This window comes from Cryptotermes secundus, unplaced genomic scaffold (genome assembly GCF_002891405.2).
Source record: "Cryptotermes secundus unplaced genomic scaffold, Csec_1.0 scaffold1115, whole genome shotgun sequence".
Classification (NCBI taxonomy): Eukaryota; Metazoa; Arthropoda; class Insecta; order Blattodea; family Kalotermitidae; genus Cryptotermes; species Cryptotermes secundus.
In genome coordinates, this window is record NW_019733848.1 from 218,311 (window position 1) to 236,790 (window position 18,480).

An 18,480-nucleotide genomic window follows, 5' to 3' on the forward strand; every position below is an offset into this window, starting at 1 on the left:
CCTTGAGGCTGGAATGCAGTGAGCAGTTTGCCTTCGTGATCCCAGTCACCGCCTGGTTCTGACAGTAGCCCAAAGAATTTTATGCTGCTGGTTTTCAAGGGCTTGTGAAATGATGGGACAAGTGCCTCAATGTACAGGGAGATTATGTTGAGAAATAAAAGCATTTTTCAAATCAGTAGCACTCTTATTTGTTTAAGTTCTATATCCATTTGTAACTTACTTATTGACTTACCTACATACTTAGCGGTCTCCGTAGTCTAGGGGTAACGTTCCCACCTTGTGACTCAAGGTACGCGGGTTCAAACCCGGGGGAGGTCATGGAATTTTTAAGGGCGGAAAAATTCAGGGAACAAGTCCTCCGGGAGGGACTTTAAGCCATGGGTCCCGTGTCATAGCTTTATGGCACGTAAAAGAACCTCATGTCCTAAGGGGACCACTGAGCCAAATTCAGGACACATCCCACCCAACAGTAGTCTCTAACGCCTCTGGTAGATGGGGGAAGCATCGAGATACTGCTGAGTCAGTAGAAGCCAAACTCGCTGGCTGAGTCATGACTGATGGCACGCACCAGTACCGGTAGGGAATAGAGACTGGTAGAATATCATAGGGGGACGCACAATGGACCAACAGTTGGTCTAAGTGCATGGGGAAACCCACCCTCTCCAATACAATACAATACAATACAATACAATACAATAATACCTACGTACTTTCAAACATTACAGGCTGTCATTCATCTCATTAATTATTTCACCGGTGTTCCTAATGAGACAAAATTAACTGAACTAACTGAACTCGGTATCTGACCCAAAGGTTAAAGAGTCCTTCTCTAGAAGCTAACAGCCATTCAGTTAATCAAGAAATTCACCAACTTTAATGGAATCTAAAAGTACTTTGTTCACAACAGTCTGTCTCTTGACTCCATTCTCAGTCCAACGAATCCAGTTCACATTCGTACACCCAATTTCTTTAAGACCCATTCCGAAGCATCCTAACATCCATGTTTAGACCTCCAAAATGGTCCTGTCCCATCATGTTTTCAGATCAAAATTTTGTATACATTTCTCATCTCTCCATTCTGCTACATACTCCACTCATTCCATCCACCTTTCTTTGATTACGCTTACAGAATGTTCTGAAAAGTACAACAGGATCTGAACCAGATTTATAGCACAGAAGTACACATTTTTAAGAAAAATGGTGCGTCATGCACACTTACACAATGGACAAAATGAAACAGGAGCTCAATCCAATGGATACTTAAAAACAGTCCAGAAGCATGAAGAGTAACCATTGTTATGCATGCTATTACAGATTCTGGTCTTCCACACTGTGACACCGTGTAGTCTTGGAGGTGGATACCAATGTTTCAAAGGAACATGCTGCCTCCATAACCAGGATCAAGTGATTTGGAGACAGGGTGGAAAAGAATATCATTACTAATAACTGAGGGGAAGGGAAGGAAACAGAGCACTATCCAGCCAACAGTATACAGACCTGTGCAAGTTCTTCCTCCAAAATGATAACATTCAAACAACTCCAAGCCTACAGAGTGTCACAGTTCAGATGATTACGGTCTGATTACACACTGCCATAAAGACCTGAAAATTCATCACTCAGGATTATTGGATTTTTTACTTTGTCCTTCTTCTGGTATTCTAATAAACATGACGTTTTGGAAACTGGATCTGTTTCCGTCCTCAGGTGAGGGGGTGGGATTTACTTAACTCTGATGGTTCTGTTAGAAAGAGCTAACCTCAAACATTGGGTTGACTTCAACCACTTCAGTGACTGAGGTTAGCTCTTTCTAACAGGCTCAACAGAGTAGGAGTCTCCCACACCATGGTCCGAGGGCAGAAATAGATCCAGTTTCTGAAATGTTGTGCTTATTATAATACCACATGATGGGCAAACTCCAAACACCCTGTAATCCCGAGAGTTATACACCATCAGAACCCTAAATAATCTATCTGAAAATATATTATGACATGTGGACCATTTTTAGGAGATGAACTGGCAAATACACTGCCACAGGGAGATCATGAAACATGGGTGCCATGGATATGAAAAGTGAAATCTATAAACACTTAAAAGACAGACTGCTGCTTCAGAATTCAGACATGGTTTCCAAGACAACGCATTCATGAAGAGCAGTAAGGGAACCCTTGGAGGTGGTGATCTCTATTCAGTTCTCTCGCAGTTATAAAAGGGAGTTCATTTCTGCATTCAATTCTGAGATTTTTTATAGTGCATTCATTAGACAGACATTGTTAAGCACATGTCCAATGTATGAGCTGTAATTGTAAAAATCCAGAACCCATTATTATTGGTCACACAACCCCATACACACAACAATATACTACACATGCCATTTAACAAGGCTGTGATCCACCTCAGAATATGTACAACATGTAACAAGATAAAAGGACTTGATCATGATTGACTGATAAGTAAGAAGTCTTGTCTATTTATGTACTAAGGCCATAGAGACTCAGGCAAAATGAAATCCTCAGGACAGGTCATCGTTCAGTTGCAATTCAGACTCAGCAAATGTGTAAATAAATGAAATTGAGTACTGTAGAGCTAAATCGGTTTAAGGACCATCTGTCTGGTCAGTCAAATTGTGTCTAGGCTTCACCAGGACAGGCATTCTTGGTTCTGAGTCCTATTGGACTCATGACCACATTTTCCTGCCTTAGAACTGTGAATGGGTTGTGAGACTGCTGGTGTCCATTTGGTTCACTTCTTACAAATTTCTGCTGGTCCTCTCCAGCGCAGTCAATCTTTGTTCCAAGTACCTCAGGACTCATGACCATTTTGTTCTGTCTCAGAACTATGGGAGTTGTGCAGTTCTCTTTATGTAATGTTGAAATGGAACAACTGTTGTGTGCATATTCACTGCTGTAGAAATGTGTTTTTAACAAACCACTGCACAGCAATGGATGTCTCCAGTCATCATGCAACAACATGCAGTTATATTGAAAATACGAGCAAGGAAGAACAGAGATTTCATCTCATTATAAAGAAGTTTTAGTTTAGAATTCAAGTACAGGAAAATAATTCCACAGAACATGGTCAATTTTGTGACAATCTTCTATCATTTAAGACACAATTTTTATGTTGACTTTGATGCAACCATTCCTGAGATATCAAAATTACTGTCAAAATATGCACAAAACATTTACATGCCAGAAAATATACTCCACCCCATATTCCTGTACACTGGGGGGTTTAAATCCATTAATAATCTTTAAAATAATTCTGTGATGAAAAACGTTAATTTTAACCAAATCTGAGGTTCTCATGGCAGTCACAAAAAAAAAACCTTCTGGGATGAAACCATGTAGTCCAGCAGAAGTTTATCAATATTTCAGAGGAACATACTGACTCCATCTTCAGGGTAAAAGAGTAAGCCAGGCAAACAACTCTGACTGCTGCTTGCTTGGCTTACTCCTCAACCCTGAAGACAGATTGGTATTCCTTCAACACGCTGTCAGCATGCCATCACATCCCAGAAGGAACTACTCTTCAAGATAACTTTCATCTCCACTCCTGTTACATCTTCTTCCGAAACTGGAATACTGCCAGTATCAGAGAAAAATACACAATTCTGTTTTAAGAGCATAAACATATTTCCCAAGGTCATTTCAGAAAATGTTGGTCCACCTTAATTCGATCCAAGTTTCAGAATCTAACCAAAACACAAACCTCAAACATAAAACTGCATATAGACATGTTGCTAGGCAATGACCATGAAATAAACAACTATACAACAGCCCCTGCTACAAAATAGCCCTGCAAACAATGGTCGCTGCTGGCCAATGGCTCAGTAATAATTGCGTGGGCACCTCAACAGACACAAAAACAACAATCGCACAGCAACAGAGGAATGGTGATTTCTGTTCAGTCAATGCTGAGATGTTATAAGCAAAAGAAGTTAGGGATAGAAGAGGGTTGGTTGGAGAGTAAGTCAGATAACTGTTGGGGTTCAGTCACTGTGAGCTGAGGGAAAGGACAGATCAGGAACCCACAGGAAGGGGAATGTCTGCCGTTGGAAGCTGCTACCAAGCAACAGCTAGTGAAGACTAACAGGCTCAGAAGACCTAGTGTGTCCTATACTTACTTACTTACTTACTTACTTACTTACTCACTCACTCACTCACTCATGGAACTGAGCCCTTCTGGAGGAGCCGCCAATTCTGCAGCTACTCAAGAATTTCCCAGCATTTTTTATGGAACCCGAAGGTTCATTACCGTGTTCACAAAAGCCTTCCACTGGTCGCTATCCTGAGCCAGATCTATCCAGTCCATACCATCCCATCCTGTTTCTCTAAGATCCATTCTAACACTCTCCACCCACCGATGCTTTGGTCTTCCCTGTAGTCTTTCCTTCTGGCTTTCCCACCAATATCCTATACATATTGTCTCCCCAATTCGTGCTACACGACCTGCCCACCTGATCAGTGTGCCCTATAGTGATTCGTAAACTGTGTAGAACAATGACAGCATAATCCTTACTTGTACTTACAGCTTGTAACAGTTCACTAAATCTGATTACCACTCAAAGCCCCATCTACAGTCACCAAGATCATGAAAATATATTTGAAATGTTACAAATTTCTGCTGCACAAGCCATTGTTACTCATATCATCATCATCATCATCATCATCATCAATAATAATAATAATAATAATAATAATAAAACGTCATTATCAAAATTCAATATTGTCTGTCTTGAACATGTCATTACTTTTACTATTCGTTACAATCATTTAATTTCACATAAACTTACTGAACTAATTCACTACCCACCCACCTAACTTTCATGGAGATGCATCCTTCCTGAGAAGCTGCTAGTTGTTCAGCTACTCAAGAACTTCCCAACAGTTTATTAACATGTTCAAAAGAGCCCTCCACAGGTCCCCATCCTAAGCTAGAACAATCCAGTCCACACCACCCCACTCTTTCTCCCTAAGATTGGTTTTAATATTATCCTCCCAAATACTTCTGTCTTCCTAGTGGCCTCTATCCTTCTGGCTTTCTCACCAAAATCCTACATGAAGTCCTCTTCTCCCCCATGCATGCTACATACCCTGCCCATCACATCTTCCTTGACTTCATCTTTCTAATTATACTTGGAGAACAGTGCAAGTTATGAAGCTCCTCATAAGGCAGTTTTCTTCAACCTCCTATCACTTAACCTGTCTTCGATACAAATATTCTCCTCAGCACCCCCTTCTCAAACACCCTCAGTCTATATCCTTCTCTTATGTCAGAAACCAAGTCTCATACCCATACAAAACTACAGGAAAAATTATACTTCTTTATATTTTAATTTATGTTTTCAGACAGCAAATGAGAAGACAACCATTCTGAACTGAATGGCAGCAAGCATTACCCAAATTGAAATTCCTCATTTTTTCTTCCTGAATCAAATTTTGAAGCCAAACAGAATAATTATAACAACCTAATTCTAAAACCAAACAATAAAATTAAAACCACCTGAGATATTGTGAAAGTTGAATCGGGAAAGAAAACTGTTAATGAAGATGTACAAAGTTTGAATATTGAAGGAAAGTCTACTAATAATCCACAAGCTACTGCAAGTGCATTTAATGAATATTTCCTCTCAGTAGTTGAGAAAACATATCTTAATAACAATAATAATAATAATAATAATAATAATAATAATCCAATATACTGTCACAATCCTTTAATAGTTCATTTCGAAAAATAAATCTCAAATTCTCAACAACAAAGGAAATTGAAAACATTATTAAATCCCTTAAGCCCAGAAATTCACATGGATATGATGAAATCTCTACAAATTTACTTAAAGCCAGTTCTGTTTACATCAGTTCACCGTTGAATCATTTGTGTAATAAATCTTTATCATCAGGGATTTTTCCGCAACGCTTAAAATACACTGTAGTGAAACCACTTTTTAAAAAAGGTGAGAGAAAATGTATTTCCAACTACAGACCAATATCTATACTGACTTCATTCTCAAAAGTCTTTGAAAAAGTTATATATAACAGATTACTTGAACACTTAAATTCTAACAAAATATTAGTTAAAGAACAGTTTCGATTTAGGAAAGATCAAACCACAGAAAAACAACCTATGAACTAACTAACAATATTTTAAATGCTCTCAATAACAGATTAATAGTGAGAGGGATTTTCTCTGATTTAGCAAAAGCTTTTGATTGTATAAATCGTGATATCTTACTATTGAAATTAAATTTCTATGGAATAACTGGCAAAGCTAATGAATGGATCAAATCATACCTCAAAAATAGGTACCAAAGAGTGGAGATAGAAAGTAAAAATTCCAGTTCTAATGCATTTTCAAACTGGGGAATCATAAAACATGGTGTTCCATAGGGATCAATTTTGGGCCCCTTGCTTTTTCTTCTCTACATAAATGATTTATCAAAAACCATCAACAATAAATCTAAACCAATTCTATTTGCAGATGACACTAGTATAATATTTAAGAACTCTAAATTTGAAGACTTTAAAAATGATATAAATTTTGCATTTGAAGCTTTAAATAGATGGTTTGAAGCCAATAAACTCTCACTAAATTTTGATAAACCCCATTACATACCATTCTCAACTAAAAACAGCCACCTAATTGATCTGGTCATCAGTTATGCCAACAAATTAATCTGTAAAGCACCTGATACAAAATTCCTTGGAATACATGTACGAGTAGACAGTACACTGTCTTGGAAAACACATATAGAACTATACCTAAATTAAGTGCAGCTTGCTATGCAATGAGATCGATTAAGCCCTTTATGCCACAGGAAACACTGAAGATGGTTTACCATGCCTACTTTCATTCTATTATGAACTATGGATTAATATTCTGGGGGAACTCTTCACATAGTGTAAAAATTTTTAAGATACAAAAGAATATAATTAGAATCATTACAGGACGTAGAAGTAGAGATTCTTGTAGAGATTTATTTAAGAAATTAAAAATTCTACCTCTTCAATCACAATCGCTTCTTTTATTTGTTGTGTACAACAAAAATAAATTTGAATTAAATTCCAGTATCTATAACATGAATACTAGACAAAAATATAACTTCCATCTACCTTCATCAAACTTATCACTATATCAAAAAGGAGTCTACTTTTCTGGCATAAAACTGTACAATAGTCTCCCACAAAGTATCAAAAACTTGAGTAATGACACTAAACATTTTAAATCAGAGCTAAAGAATTATCTGCATGCTCATTCCTTCTACTCTCTAGACGAATACCTCAATGTAAATAGAGAATAATGTAGAATTAAGCTATATTAGTTTAAGATAAAATTACTTGTACCAGTAGGTATTCTTTTGACTTGTTCTATATCCAAAGGTATTAACCTGCTTAGGGTTTATGAAATGCAAATAAATTCAATTCAATTCACTTTGTTACTATCACTCCTAAATATCAGAAAATTCAAATCAATTTGTTACTATCATTCCTAAATATCAGAACTATGTCACATGTTTTAAGTATCTGTTAGCTATCTTTATGTCGCAATTTTTCCCTGCATTTTCATGATGAGAGAGTAACCTATACTTGGTTTACTCTGCATTTACTTCTAGACTAACCTCCTTACCAGTGTCGATTAAAGTTTCTGTTTTTCCTTATGGTATCTATGTTACCTCCCAGTAAATTCACATAAACAGCATAGACCAGCGGCTGATATGTCCCATTTCATTTTGGTCCCACCTGATAATCCCAGACCTTCCTAATGTCATATTCTAAAGTAAGTTCAAAAGCAATGGCAGCAAAGCATATCCTTGTTTAAAACACTTGGGATAGGAAAATTATCAAACAAAAGTTTACCCATGTGGACTTCACTATACGTTTCATTTAAACACATTTTAATGATCTTAACTAGTTTCAAGGGTACCCAAACTCCATGACAATACTGTACAATTCTTCCCCCCTAACTGAAGTCTAGAAGTCTATGAAGAGCTCATGTACTCTCTCATTGTACTGCCATTTTTTCTCCGGTATCTAACAAATGCAAAAAATCTGATCAGTAGTTGATCTGTTATGTCAAAACTCACGCTGATGATCTCAATAATTTCATCTACATATGGACTTAACCTTAGGAGAAGGATATTGAATAAAATTTTGTACGAGATTGATAACAGAGACAGCCCATGATAATTACAGAAGTCGGCTTTATTACCTGAACTAACTCACTAAGTGCTAGAATATTGGAAGAAATCGCTTCATTTTAAGGAATCAATTTACATACTGAACCACTTCATTACCACCTTTAAACAACACTCTTCTCCGTGTCATCTTCGTTTTACTTCGGTAATAATCGCTAGTTAGAATGCACAGTCAACTCTCAATTATCTGCTTGAATATTATTCAGAATGCCAACTGAACATAACTCCATAAAGCATATAGCTCTCACATCTGAAATCACATACCTCTTGTATAATTCTGTCATATGATAACATAAAGGAAGCCAGAAAACCTGCTGGATTGTGTGCTTCACCTATAATCAATGATAATCAATGATAGCAATTTGGCAGAATTATCCAGTGAAACATGTCATCATGCAACAGCAGCTGATTACTAGGAACAGCCAGATTATCACGAACACCTGAAGAATCTACACAAACTTTGGTTAATGATGTCAGACTAACTTTGGAACAAGATATGAGATCTGTAGTAAATATCAAGATTACAGTCCACTTCTGCTCTCAATATGGAAGCAACAGATTCCTCCACAACACTGGATGCATACCTGACCAATTACATGCCATCGCATCCCAGGAGACCATAACATTAATTTTGAAAAACATAAAGGTGTATGACTAAACAACAAGGGTACTCGAAACATTGAGGCTAATTTGCAGAGAACAATTATCTGTTAACTAATAATGAAATAGTTAAGGAAGATTTACAAGGGTGAGTCCAAAAGCATCCACAATTAATTTTATTTATTAAATAGTACAGTTACAATGAGTACATATAATAACATTATTTTGCTACAGTACCCATCCTTTTCAACACACACTCAGTCCAGTGGTCCACATGCTTCTGCATGACCTCAGAAAACAAAATGTTTCAGTTCAGTAACAAGCCAAACATGAACAGCTTCCTTCACATCTTCGTCACGGACAAAATGGTGTCTCTCAAAGCAAACGGGTGACAGTCTGTGGGACCTCTCAGTTTCAATTGTGCAGGTGTGAGCATGCAAACAAGCACAATCATGTAACATTGCAACACCTTTCAACAACAGTCCTCAGCATTCAGTTCAGCTGGTCCCAAAGCACTTCACTGATACTGACACTCATTTACTGTTGTGCCGCTCTCTAGCAGAGTTTCAAAACTGGGCCCTGTACATCCCAAAGTAGTGTCAACATCACTTTTCCACCTGACAATTGAGTTCTGAACTTGTTTCTGACTGCCAACATCAGATGTTTACATTCCAAACTCTAGTGTTTGCTTTCTTGAACATAATGGTGGATCCACGTCACATCCCCAATGATAATGCATCTAAAAAAGCAACACTTCTGTTACAGTAGTGGTTCAATAAGCCATGGCAGATTGTGAAACTGTTGTGCTTCTATCTTCCTGTGAGTTGTTTTGGAAACCATCTTGCACAGACTTTATGAAATCCAAGTTGTTCTTGGATGATTCCATGAGCAGAACCATGGCTGACAGGCACTTCATCGACAATCACCCATCAATCATCCAGAATTATGGCAAGGACTCGTTCAATGTTTTGCTCTGAGTGGCCATTCACGGGTATCCTGACGGTTCTTCATCAGTGACACTGGTGTCACCATTTATGAATATGATTATATACTTGTACACACTTTGCTGTGGTAAAGCACTGTTTCCACATTGGGCTGGAAGTCTGTGATGGACTTATACCCTTCATACACTTTCAGCCCATAAAAATCACATCACTGCACACTGTTCTTTTCTGGTGCACGCAGCAAGCAGAGCAGTCATGTTGCCTCTGCTACAATGACACTACAACTGGCCGGTCAAGGTCAAAAGTATTTCAAAATCATGCATGGAGTTTGCGCTTCTACCTGAATGCAAAATAAGCAGTACAACCAACACAATAAACTTTAAAATAAATAACTGCAAAAACTTTCTGACTCACCTGTGTATCTTACACTCATTATGTGCTAATATAAAAATATTGTACGGTCTACATCTTTCAAGATTCATGCACAGAACAATTATAACCTGTCTTCATGTACACTGAAGACAAAATTACATTTTCTTACTGCCTCTGGAGTTGTCACCCACTGCCCATTCCAACATAAAATAAGCACTGAAAATGTTCCATGCAAGACACAAAAAAGTACACTACACATGCTCAAAATAGAAAAGGTACCAAATAACCAGACAGGTTCTTACAATCTGTCCAACAAGTTTTCCCTGCTGAAACACGTCAAAGGGATATAGTATCCTGTCATAATGATTTTTCAACAGTGTCCCCAAACCCTTTCCAGGAGGGAAGCCCATTCTTGCAGCAACTTTTGTCCACTTCCTTTCCCTTGTAGCAATTTCTACACCACCTGCACAGTGAAATAAGAATGAAGTGAAAATTAGGATTATAACTTGTTCCTTGACTTACAGGTCTAAGTTGCTTGGGATACCACAGTTCATAGAGACAAAACTGAACAGATACTTTTATGAAAATCCTGAAGCCAACAACCAAGGGTGATAATTCCCAAGGCCATAACAGTGATTATTAAAACACATTAGAATTTAGAACATCTGAGTGAAACAGAAGTCCCATAATGTGGGAAGCAAAATTAGCAAAATATTCAGTCCTGGAATGACCAGCGGTGTTATTAATTCATAAGAAATGCTGGTAACTTTCGTTTCGGTCTTCCTACATAATAAATGATTCCCAGCCAACAACATTCACTCTCTCATAATTCACTTTCATTGAAGATCCTAACACACAAAATCCAAGTTTTCCAGTGCAGTTTTAACCTGGAGTCAGTGTAATATTTTTATAATTCCCTTTGCTATGCTACATTAGAGTCAATCAAAATGGACTTCGCTTTGTTCTGCAAGAAATCATCTGCAACTTGTTCACTTTTTTATTTACTCTTAGTTTAACAACGTGGTCAGTAACTCAGTAACAGAGTGAATGGTACGATAATTAGTTAATGAACTGGGAAGGGATCAAAAGGCTAATTTGGACTAATTTAAGGTCTTATAGAAGTACTTAACCAATGAGGAGCTTCATAACTTGTACTCTTCTCCAAGTATAATTGGAATGATCAAGTCAAGGAGGATGAGGTGGGAAGGGCATGTAGCACGAATGGGGGAGAAGAGGAATGCTTATAGGATACTGGTGGGAAAGCCAGAAGGAAAGAGACCACTGGGAAGACCAAGGCATAGGTGGCTGGACAATATTAAAATGGATGTGAGAGAGACAGGATGGGATATGGATTGGATTGATCTGGCTCAGGATAGGGACAGGTGGAGGGCTCTTGTGAACATGGTAATGAACCTTTGGGTTACATAAAATGCTGGGAAATTCTTGAATAGCTGCAGATTTGGCTTCTCCTCAAGAAGGGCTCAGCTCCATAAGTAAGTAAAACCTCAGTCAGGTTCACCAGTGTCCCAGCCAACATTTCACTTGGTCACCTCCAAAATATGTGGAGCAATCCAAAAGTTCCCAAAATATATTATTAAAAACTATTACATCTTACCTAGGTCTTATTCTGCACCATCACCTTCAAAGTAGTCCCCTTGGGAGCACATACACCGATCCCAGCGTTTCCACCACTTTTCAAATGCATCCTGGAAGTCTTTCTTTGTTAGGGTGTTTAGTACCGTCTGCGTTTCTGCTTAAATTTCCTCAACTGTATCAAATCTTCGCCCCTTCAACTTGATTTTCATCTTGGGGAAGAGAAAGAAGTTGCATGGAGCTGAGTCTGGCAAGTACGGTGGGTGGGGAACAACTGCCATCTTGTTTTTAGCCAAAAATTCCTGCACAATGTAAGCCATATGCGGTCATGCGTTATCATGGTGGAGTACCCAGTCGTTTGTGCGCCACTTCTCTGGATGTTTTCTCCTCATGTCCTCCCTCAAATGCCTTAGAACATCACGAGAGAACTCTTTATTGACTGTCTGACCAGGAGGGACGAACTCCTTATGAACAATCCCTTCAATATCAAAAAAACAGATCAACATGGACTTAATGTTGCTCTTGACTTGTCGAGCTTTTTTGGCCGAGGTGAAGAAGGGCTCTTCCATTGCGATGATTGCTGCTTGCTTTCCGGGTCATAGCCATAAACCCAACTTTCGTCACCAGTGACAACCTTTGAAAGAAAGTTTGGATCCTCTTGACGCTGTTGCTAAAGTTTCCTGCAGACTTCCAAGCGATGCTGTTTCTGTTCATTTTGCAGCAGTCATGGCACAAACTTCGCCGCAATCCTCCTCATGTTCAGTTCCTCTGACAAAATTCGTTGACATGTACCATAACTTTGTCCCAAGGTGTTACAGAGGTCTTGGATGTTCAGTCTACGATCTTCCAGAATCAGATCCCTAACTTTCGTGACATTTTCTGGTGTTTTGCCTGTTGACAGCCATCCCGAATGATCGTCATCATCAGTCAATGTTCGGCCATTTTTAAAATGCTTATACCAGTTGTAAGTTTGTGTCTGGCCTAAACTGTTTTCACCAAAGCTTGCTTCAACATTTGGTGCGTTTCTGCAGCGGTTTTCCCAAGTTTGAAACAGAACTTTATACAGACACGCTGCTCCCTCAGGTCAGCCATTGCAAAACCGCAAACTCACGGAAACACAACAATGGAAATATGTTCACCAACAATAAACCCAACCACTCAACTCAACGCTGCTTGCCACACTGATTCAAGAAGGATGTGTGAGGAGACATCTAGCGGTATTTCGATGTACTCATAACCATTCACGCGCAAAATTCAAATTTTGGTAACTTTTGGATTGCCCCACATATAAGTCAGACATTTTACTGCTTGATCCAACTTGCTTGGTGCAACATCTTAAGTTAATACACTTATTCTTAGTGTTTTTATTACCTTCCTCTACTTCCTTCTGTCTTCACTGACAAACCTGACCAACATTCAGTATTAAACCATTGTCTGTTATTCAGAAGTGCTATCCTGGCTGGAATTATCAAACATATAAATAATCAAAGATTATCTTGATGCTTCAGTTACAGAAGTACCCAAATTCATTATGCTTCAGTACGTAGGCACATTAATGGGGTAAATCAATATGTACACATCCTGTTTCTTTAGTCACCAATCTCCATTAACATTCACAACTTCAGTCTCCATAAGCACTGAGCTGGAAGAGCTCAGCTGCTGTAGCAACCAGGCTACAAGCTGCATGACCAACTGGAGTTTAATTTCTGGTGGGGAGCATCCAGACTAGCCATGGGGCCAAAAAAACTTCCAACCCGGTGAGTACCAGGAGATCTTTCCCCAAGACATGAGGCTGAGCACTCACCTTCACCTAATGCCAAAGTTACAAATGTGTGGATCAATACTACATAGTCTATACACTGAAAGTGTCATAAAATAAACCACAAAAAGAAATGTCTGGAGCCACACCTCCACTCCCCCATACAACTTCATGATGTGGTGTCCAATTAAGCCTTTTAACTATTATCATCAGCCCAGAGCAATACAAAACTGTACACAGATGACTGGTTGCCATCTTGTGAGAGAAAATAGTTTTGTCCTTTCACTGATAATTTCACATCCAGCAACTCCACTAATGGCATACCTGCCACACCAGCCACATTACGCAGTACACGAGTGGTCCAAGGTACTTCACAGTAAAGGAATGAGTAGCAAGTGATCAGCATACATCTATGGATTCCAAGGAATAGCAACAAAGGAAAAAACTAATTGTTCAAGTGCACACTGAAGGAGAGAGATTTTGTTTTGTCACAGAGCTTTACTGCCTGACAGTAGTCATCAGACATGAGGATCTGGACAAAGCAAGGACAGGGTAAAGATCAGGTGCATGTGAAAATAAACAAACAGAATCTGAATAAGCAGCCATCTGGAGGATCACATTCTGTCACACTGAATACATACCTTCTTCTTGGATGAACCTGTGCAAAGTATAAAGATCTAAGGCTTTCCTTTCCACCATTGGGATTTTCAGTGAGGATCCCTGTAGTTCCCAAAATTTTGCTATTTGATCTAAAAAATTTAGTTTTATCCGTGTTTTTGCCTGTAAAAGAAAAAAGTATTCAAACCATAAGAATTTAAAAGTAAAATACTTCTAGCTCATTAACAAATAGCATATTAAACAAAAAAAGGAAGGAAAGGTAAACCTTTACTAATGTGTGACAAAATTTAAAGATCAGAAAGGAAGTTCAAAAATTCTTTGTACTCTAACATATAATTTCTAATATTAAATGTCATGGCTATCATGTCTCTATACTTAATTCAATCATAAAATATCATCTACATTTTACTAAGTAGTACTCTCATTAAATTCATCCCACATACCTCTCACCTCGTGTGTGTGTGTGTGTGTGTGTGCATGCGCAAACACACACACGTGCTCATATATCCCCCCTCTCTCTCCCCCTCTTCCCCTCCCTCTCCCCCTCTCTAATACACAGGAGCGCATGGTGTGTGCGTGTGTGTGTGTGCGCATTAACAGTTAACTGTATAGTGTAGTCACATGCTGTATCAAAGAGTCCAATAAATCCAATTACCTATATAAACCCCATCTATAGGCACTAAAACTTAACAATACTATAACAGAAAACATAATTTGTGTAAATGAACATACAGACCTGATGATAGCCCTGTGTGGCCAAAACATGTCACTGAAGTTATGAAAGCATGGATTAGGTGATGGGTCAACCAATAATTCTGTGAAGCTGCATTGAAGACTGTATCATGTGCATACATATGAGAGCAAAGAAAATTCTAGATATATGGACAGAGTTCATTTTATTGAGAAACTTTCAGTCTCTTATATGTACAGGAACACTGCATTCTTTCCAAAGGCATCAGTGAATTTATAAACAGAAATGGAAAGGTGTTCATAATAATGTGGTCAATGCTCTGAAAATAATTTTGACAGCTCCAGTTACTGTTTCTTTCTGTGAAACAAACTATATATGCTGAAACACAACTTCATCACACCTGTGCAGGAAGATACAAACATTAGCAACTGAATCCAAAGCAGCATTAGGCTTAGAAACAGTGCCACATAAGTTTGCTTGCAAAACTTCAGGGTCCCAAGCTATTGCAGACACCAAGGTTTTTCTTATTTTTCTGTTGTATGACATCAAACAAGCTTATGTCACAGAAGTGTAAGGCATGTGCGTGCGTGCATGCGTGTGTGTCCGCATATTTATTTCAAGTGACAACCTGGTAATATTGTAACATGACGGATGAAAGCTGGAATGGTGGAGCCGGAGCGGACGTTCATTTCCTGATGCTTTATTAAACACATTCTTGAGGTAACACAGTCAACAGTAGGACTTCAGTTGCTTAGAAGCAGGCTGCTACTTTTCATAGCAATGGACAAAACAAATAACAACAGAATGGGCGAATCATTTGGGATGGTGATCTACATTTGGTCCACATGGAAGTTTGTTCAGTCCAGAAGATTGAGTCACTAGAGATTCATGAGGGATTCGTTAGACAGATGTCATTCAGGGAGTTCAATGTGTGAGCAGTGATTCGTCATTTGTCATTGGAAAAGAAGACACATGTGGTCCAGTAAGGAATGGAGTAAGCCATACAGTCATTGATTGAGAGCTGTCATAATTGACTGTAACTGTAAAGAAGTACCAATAAATCCAATCACCGAATCCAGAACCCATTACTATTTGTCATGCAAACCCCATACACAATACTTCGGTGTCAGAAGTGGTTATGACCATAAATTCATGACATTTTGGTGTCAGAATTGGTTGGATTTGTTTAATTTGACATAACTGTTGGATTTAAGATTGCATCAAGCAGTTATATCACCATGGAAATGGAAATGGACAACATGGAACTCTTGAACGCCATTAAAGAAATGATGGACTTCTGTCACAAGGAGATGATGGCCAAACATTTGCCCATCATGAATGTATAATGACCTGTCTAGGAAAGGAGTCCTATCCAGAAGAAATGTAATCTGAGTTGGAGGATTGGAGGGAGGAGGCCACAGTGAAACCTGTCAGAGGACTGTGTTGGGCTGGAGATTGGAAAATGAGCACTCAGGATTTCCAGCGGGTTACACACAATCAAGGACTGTACCTTGTGGAGGGGTCACCCCCTCTGAAATGGAAGAAGAACCTCCTAGAAATGTTAGTGAAAGATGAGCCGGAAATGTGGGAGCACCGGCCACTCAGGATAGTTTTATCCCACCACTGGAAAAGAAAAAGTCTGGATGATGGTGATGCACCTAGATTGATTGGAACATCATCGGGGAACAGCTCAGGATGAGCAGCCGTAAGGAAGAAGCAGTGGGACAGGCTGGAGAGTAGTCACCGCAGAGAAAAAACAAGCCACAAGAAGACGTCACTAGCAGAAACCTCGGAAAAGGAATGGTGATACACCAATAGGCTATTTAGGATGAACAGCCTCATGGAGGGAGCAATGTGACATGATGGCTGAAAGCCAGAATGGTGGAACTGGAGATCTCCATTGCCAGACAGCACTTTGGTAAACACATTCTTGTGGTAACACAGTCAAGAGCAGAACCTCTGTTGCTTAGTAGCAGGCTGCTATGTTTTGTAGCAATGAACAGAACAAACAATAACAGAATGAGTGAAGTGTTTGAGATGGTGATCTATATTTGGTCCGCATGGAAGTTTGTTCAGTCCAGGAGATTTGAGCTGCAAGAGATTTGTGAGAGATTTATCAGACAGACATCATAAACAGAGTTCGATGTGTAAGCAGTGATTTGTCGTTTGTCATTTGTCACAGTGGCATAGAAGATGCTCGTGGTCCAGTAAGGAATTGTGCAAACCACAGTTATTGATTGTGAGTTATCATTGACTGCAATTGTAAAGAAGTGCCAATAAATCCAATAACTGAATCCAGAACCCGTTCTTATTCATCACGCAAACATTAATTAGGAATCCCATGCTGATGTTCGTACTGCTGCTGCATCTTGCTTTGCAATGTGTGTATGTGTGCACTGTTGCCCTTCAGGCCCTGCAGATGAAGGCAGTATGTGCCTCCAAAATGCCAGCAACACTGCCCACATCTACATGGTGCAAATGTCCCAAGACCAGAAACAACATCAATAATGAACCATCATGAAATCCTGAAATCAGTAGCAGAAGCCTTGTGTTAATGTTGAACTATACAGAGTTAGCAAATAATTCCAAGGACAATGTTAGAACAGTGTAAAATAATACAATTTTAGTGCTGGTACTAAACAAATGGCATATATTGAAAGGAGTCAAAGAAGAGTCAAACTGAGTTTAAAATCAATTTCAAAGTGGTTCGGTGTCTAATAAATCTTTGTCACTACACTCATCTAAGAACCCTGAAAAAAGATGTGAGAAATGTAATTTGTCCGGCCCAGTGAGAGAAACGATACATTTTCAAGGCTCACATGCATCCCTCCTGAAGTAACTAAAAAGATGAAGAATGCAGTCTGCTTTATCGTGTCTCACGGTGTTGTCGCTTGCAGATTTACTTATACTTTTTCTTCAACCCTGAAGATGGGGGCGATACGTTCCTCCGAAACGTCTGTTAACACCACATATACACGGTGCCAAATCCCAGAAGACTGCATTCTTCATAGTCACCGCCGTGAAAGCCTCAAATCTTACATAACTAAAAAGATGTCTGTCTATACCACCAATGAGTGGGTGACAGAAGCCACAAATGAGCCTAGCAGGGCCAGAATCCCCTCCTGATCCACCAGGGCACTGTATATTTACAGAAATGCATAATATGTTTAGCCATAGGTCACAGATTCTTTGTTTAGAATGTTGTGTGAACACAAAATGGGCCTAAGGTCACTACCCAAGAAAGCAAAGCTCTAACAGACACCAATCTTATGACCAGCAACTTTGATAACTAAAATGTAAAGTTAAATTTTTTAACCCTCATATGTTCAGCACACCAATCCATCAGCGTGTCACATAATGGCCAGAACACTCAGGCAGCTAATCTGTCGGCTCCACCTAATCCACGCTCTTCTAGTTATATAAATGGCTCAAAGGTACCAGCACAAGACAGTACCTAATTCTCCAAGCTCATTTCACAGTTTTGCCCCCAGATGGCATTCCTTTGCTCACAAATACAAGGTGTGGCAATAAAGAAACCGGATTCATGCTCTAACCCTTTATTAAAAAAAAATCAGACAGTCGAAATGTTATCCCCTTCAATGTAGTCCCCTCCCCGATCCCTACACCGCTCCATGCGAATTTTCCACTGTTGGAAGCAGTGCTGCAGGTCATCTTGTGTTATGCTCTTCAAGAGTTGCGTCGCTTTTGCTTT

At 39.0% G+C, this 18,480-nt stretch overlaps 1 protein-coding gene across 2 annotated transcripts in view; it reads right to left on the reverse strand.

The window, feature by feature from the left end:
• Positions 1 to 18,480, reverse strand: part of LOC111868295 (lysine-specific demethylase 5A) — a 131,980-nt gene that overhangs the window by 102,047 nt on the left and 11,453 nt on the right. For both annotated transcript variants that reach the window (XM_023858830.2, XM_023858829.2), the window contains exons 3-4: positions 14,101 to 14,239; positions 10,410 to 10,570 (exon numbers count right to left, since the gene is read on the reverse strand). In XM_023858830.2, the coding sequence (XP_023714598.1) occupies positions 10,410 to 10,570; positions 14,101 to 14,239 (300 nt within the window). The remainder of the gene's footprint in view (positions 1 to 10,409; positions 10,571 to 14,100; positions 14,240 to 18,480) is intronic.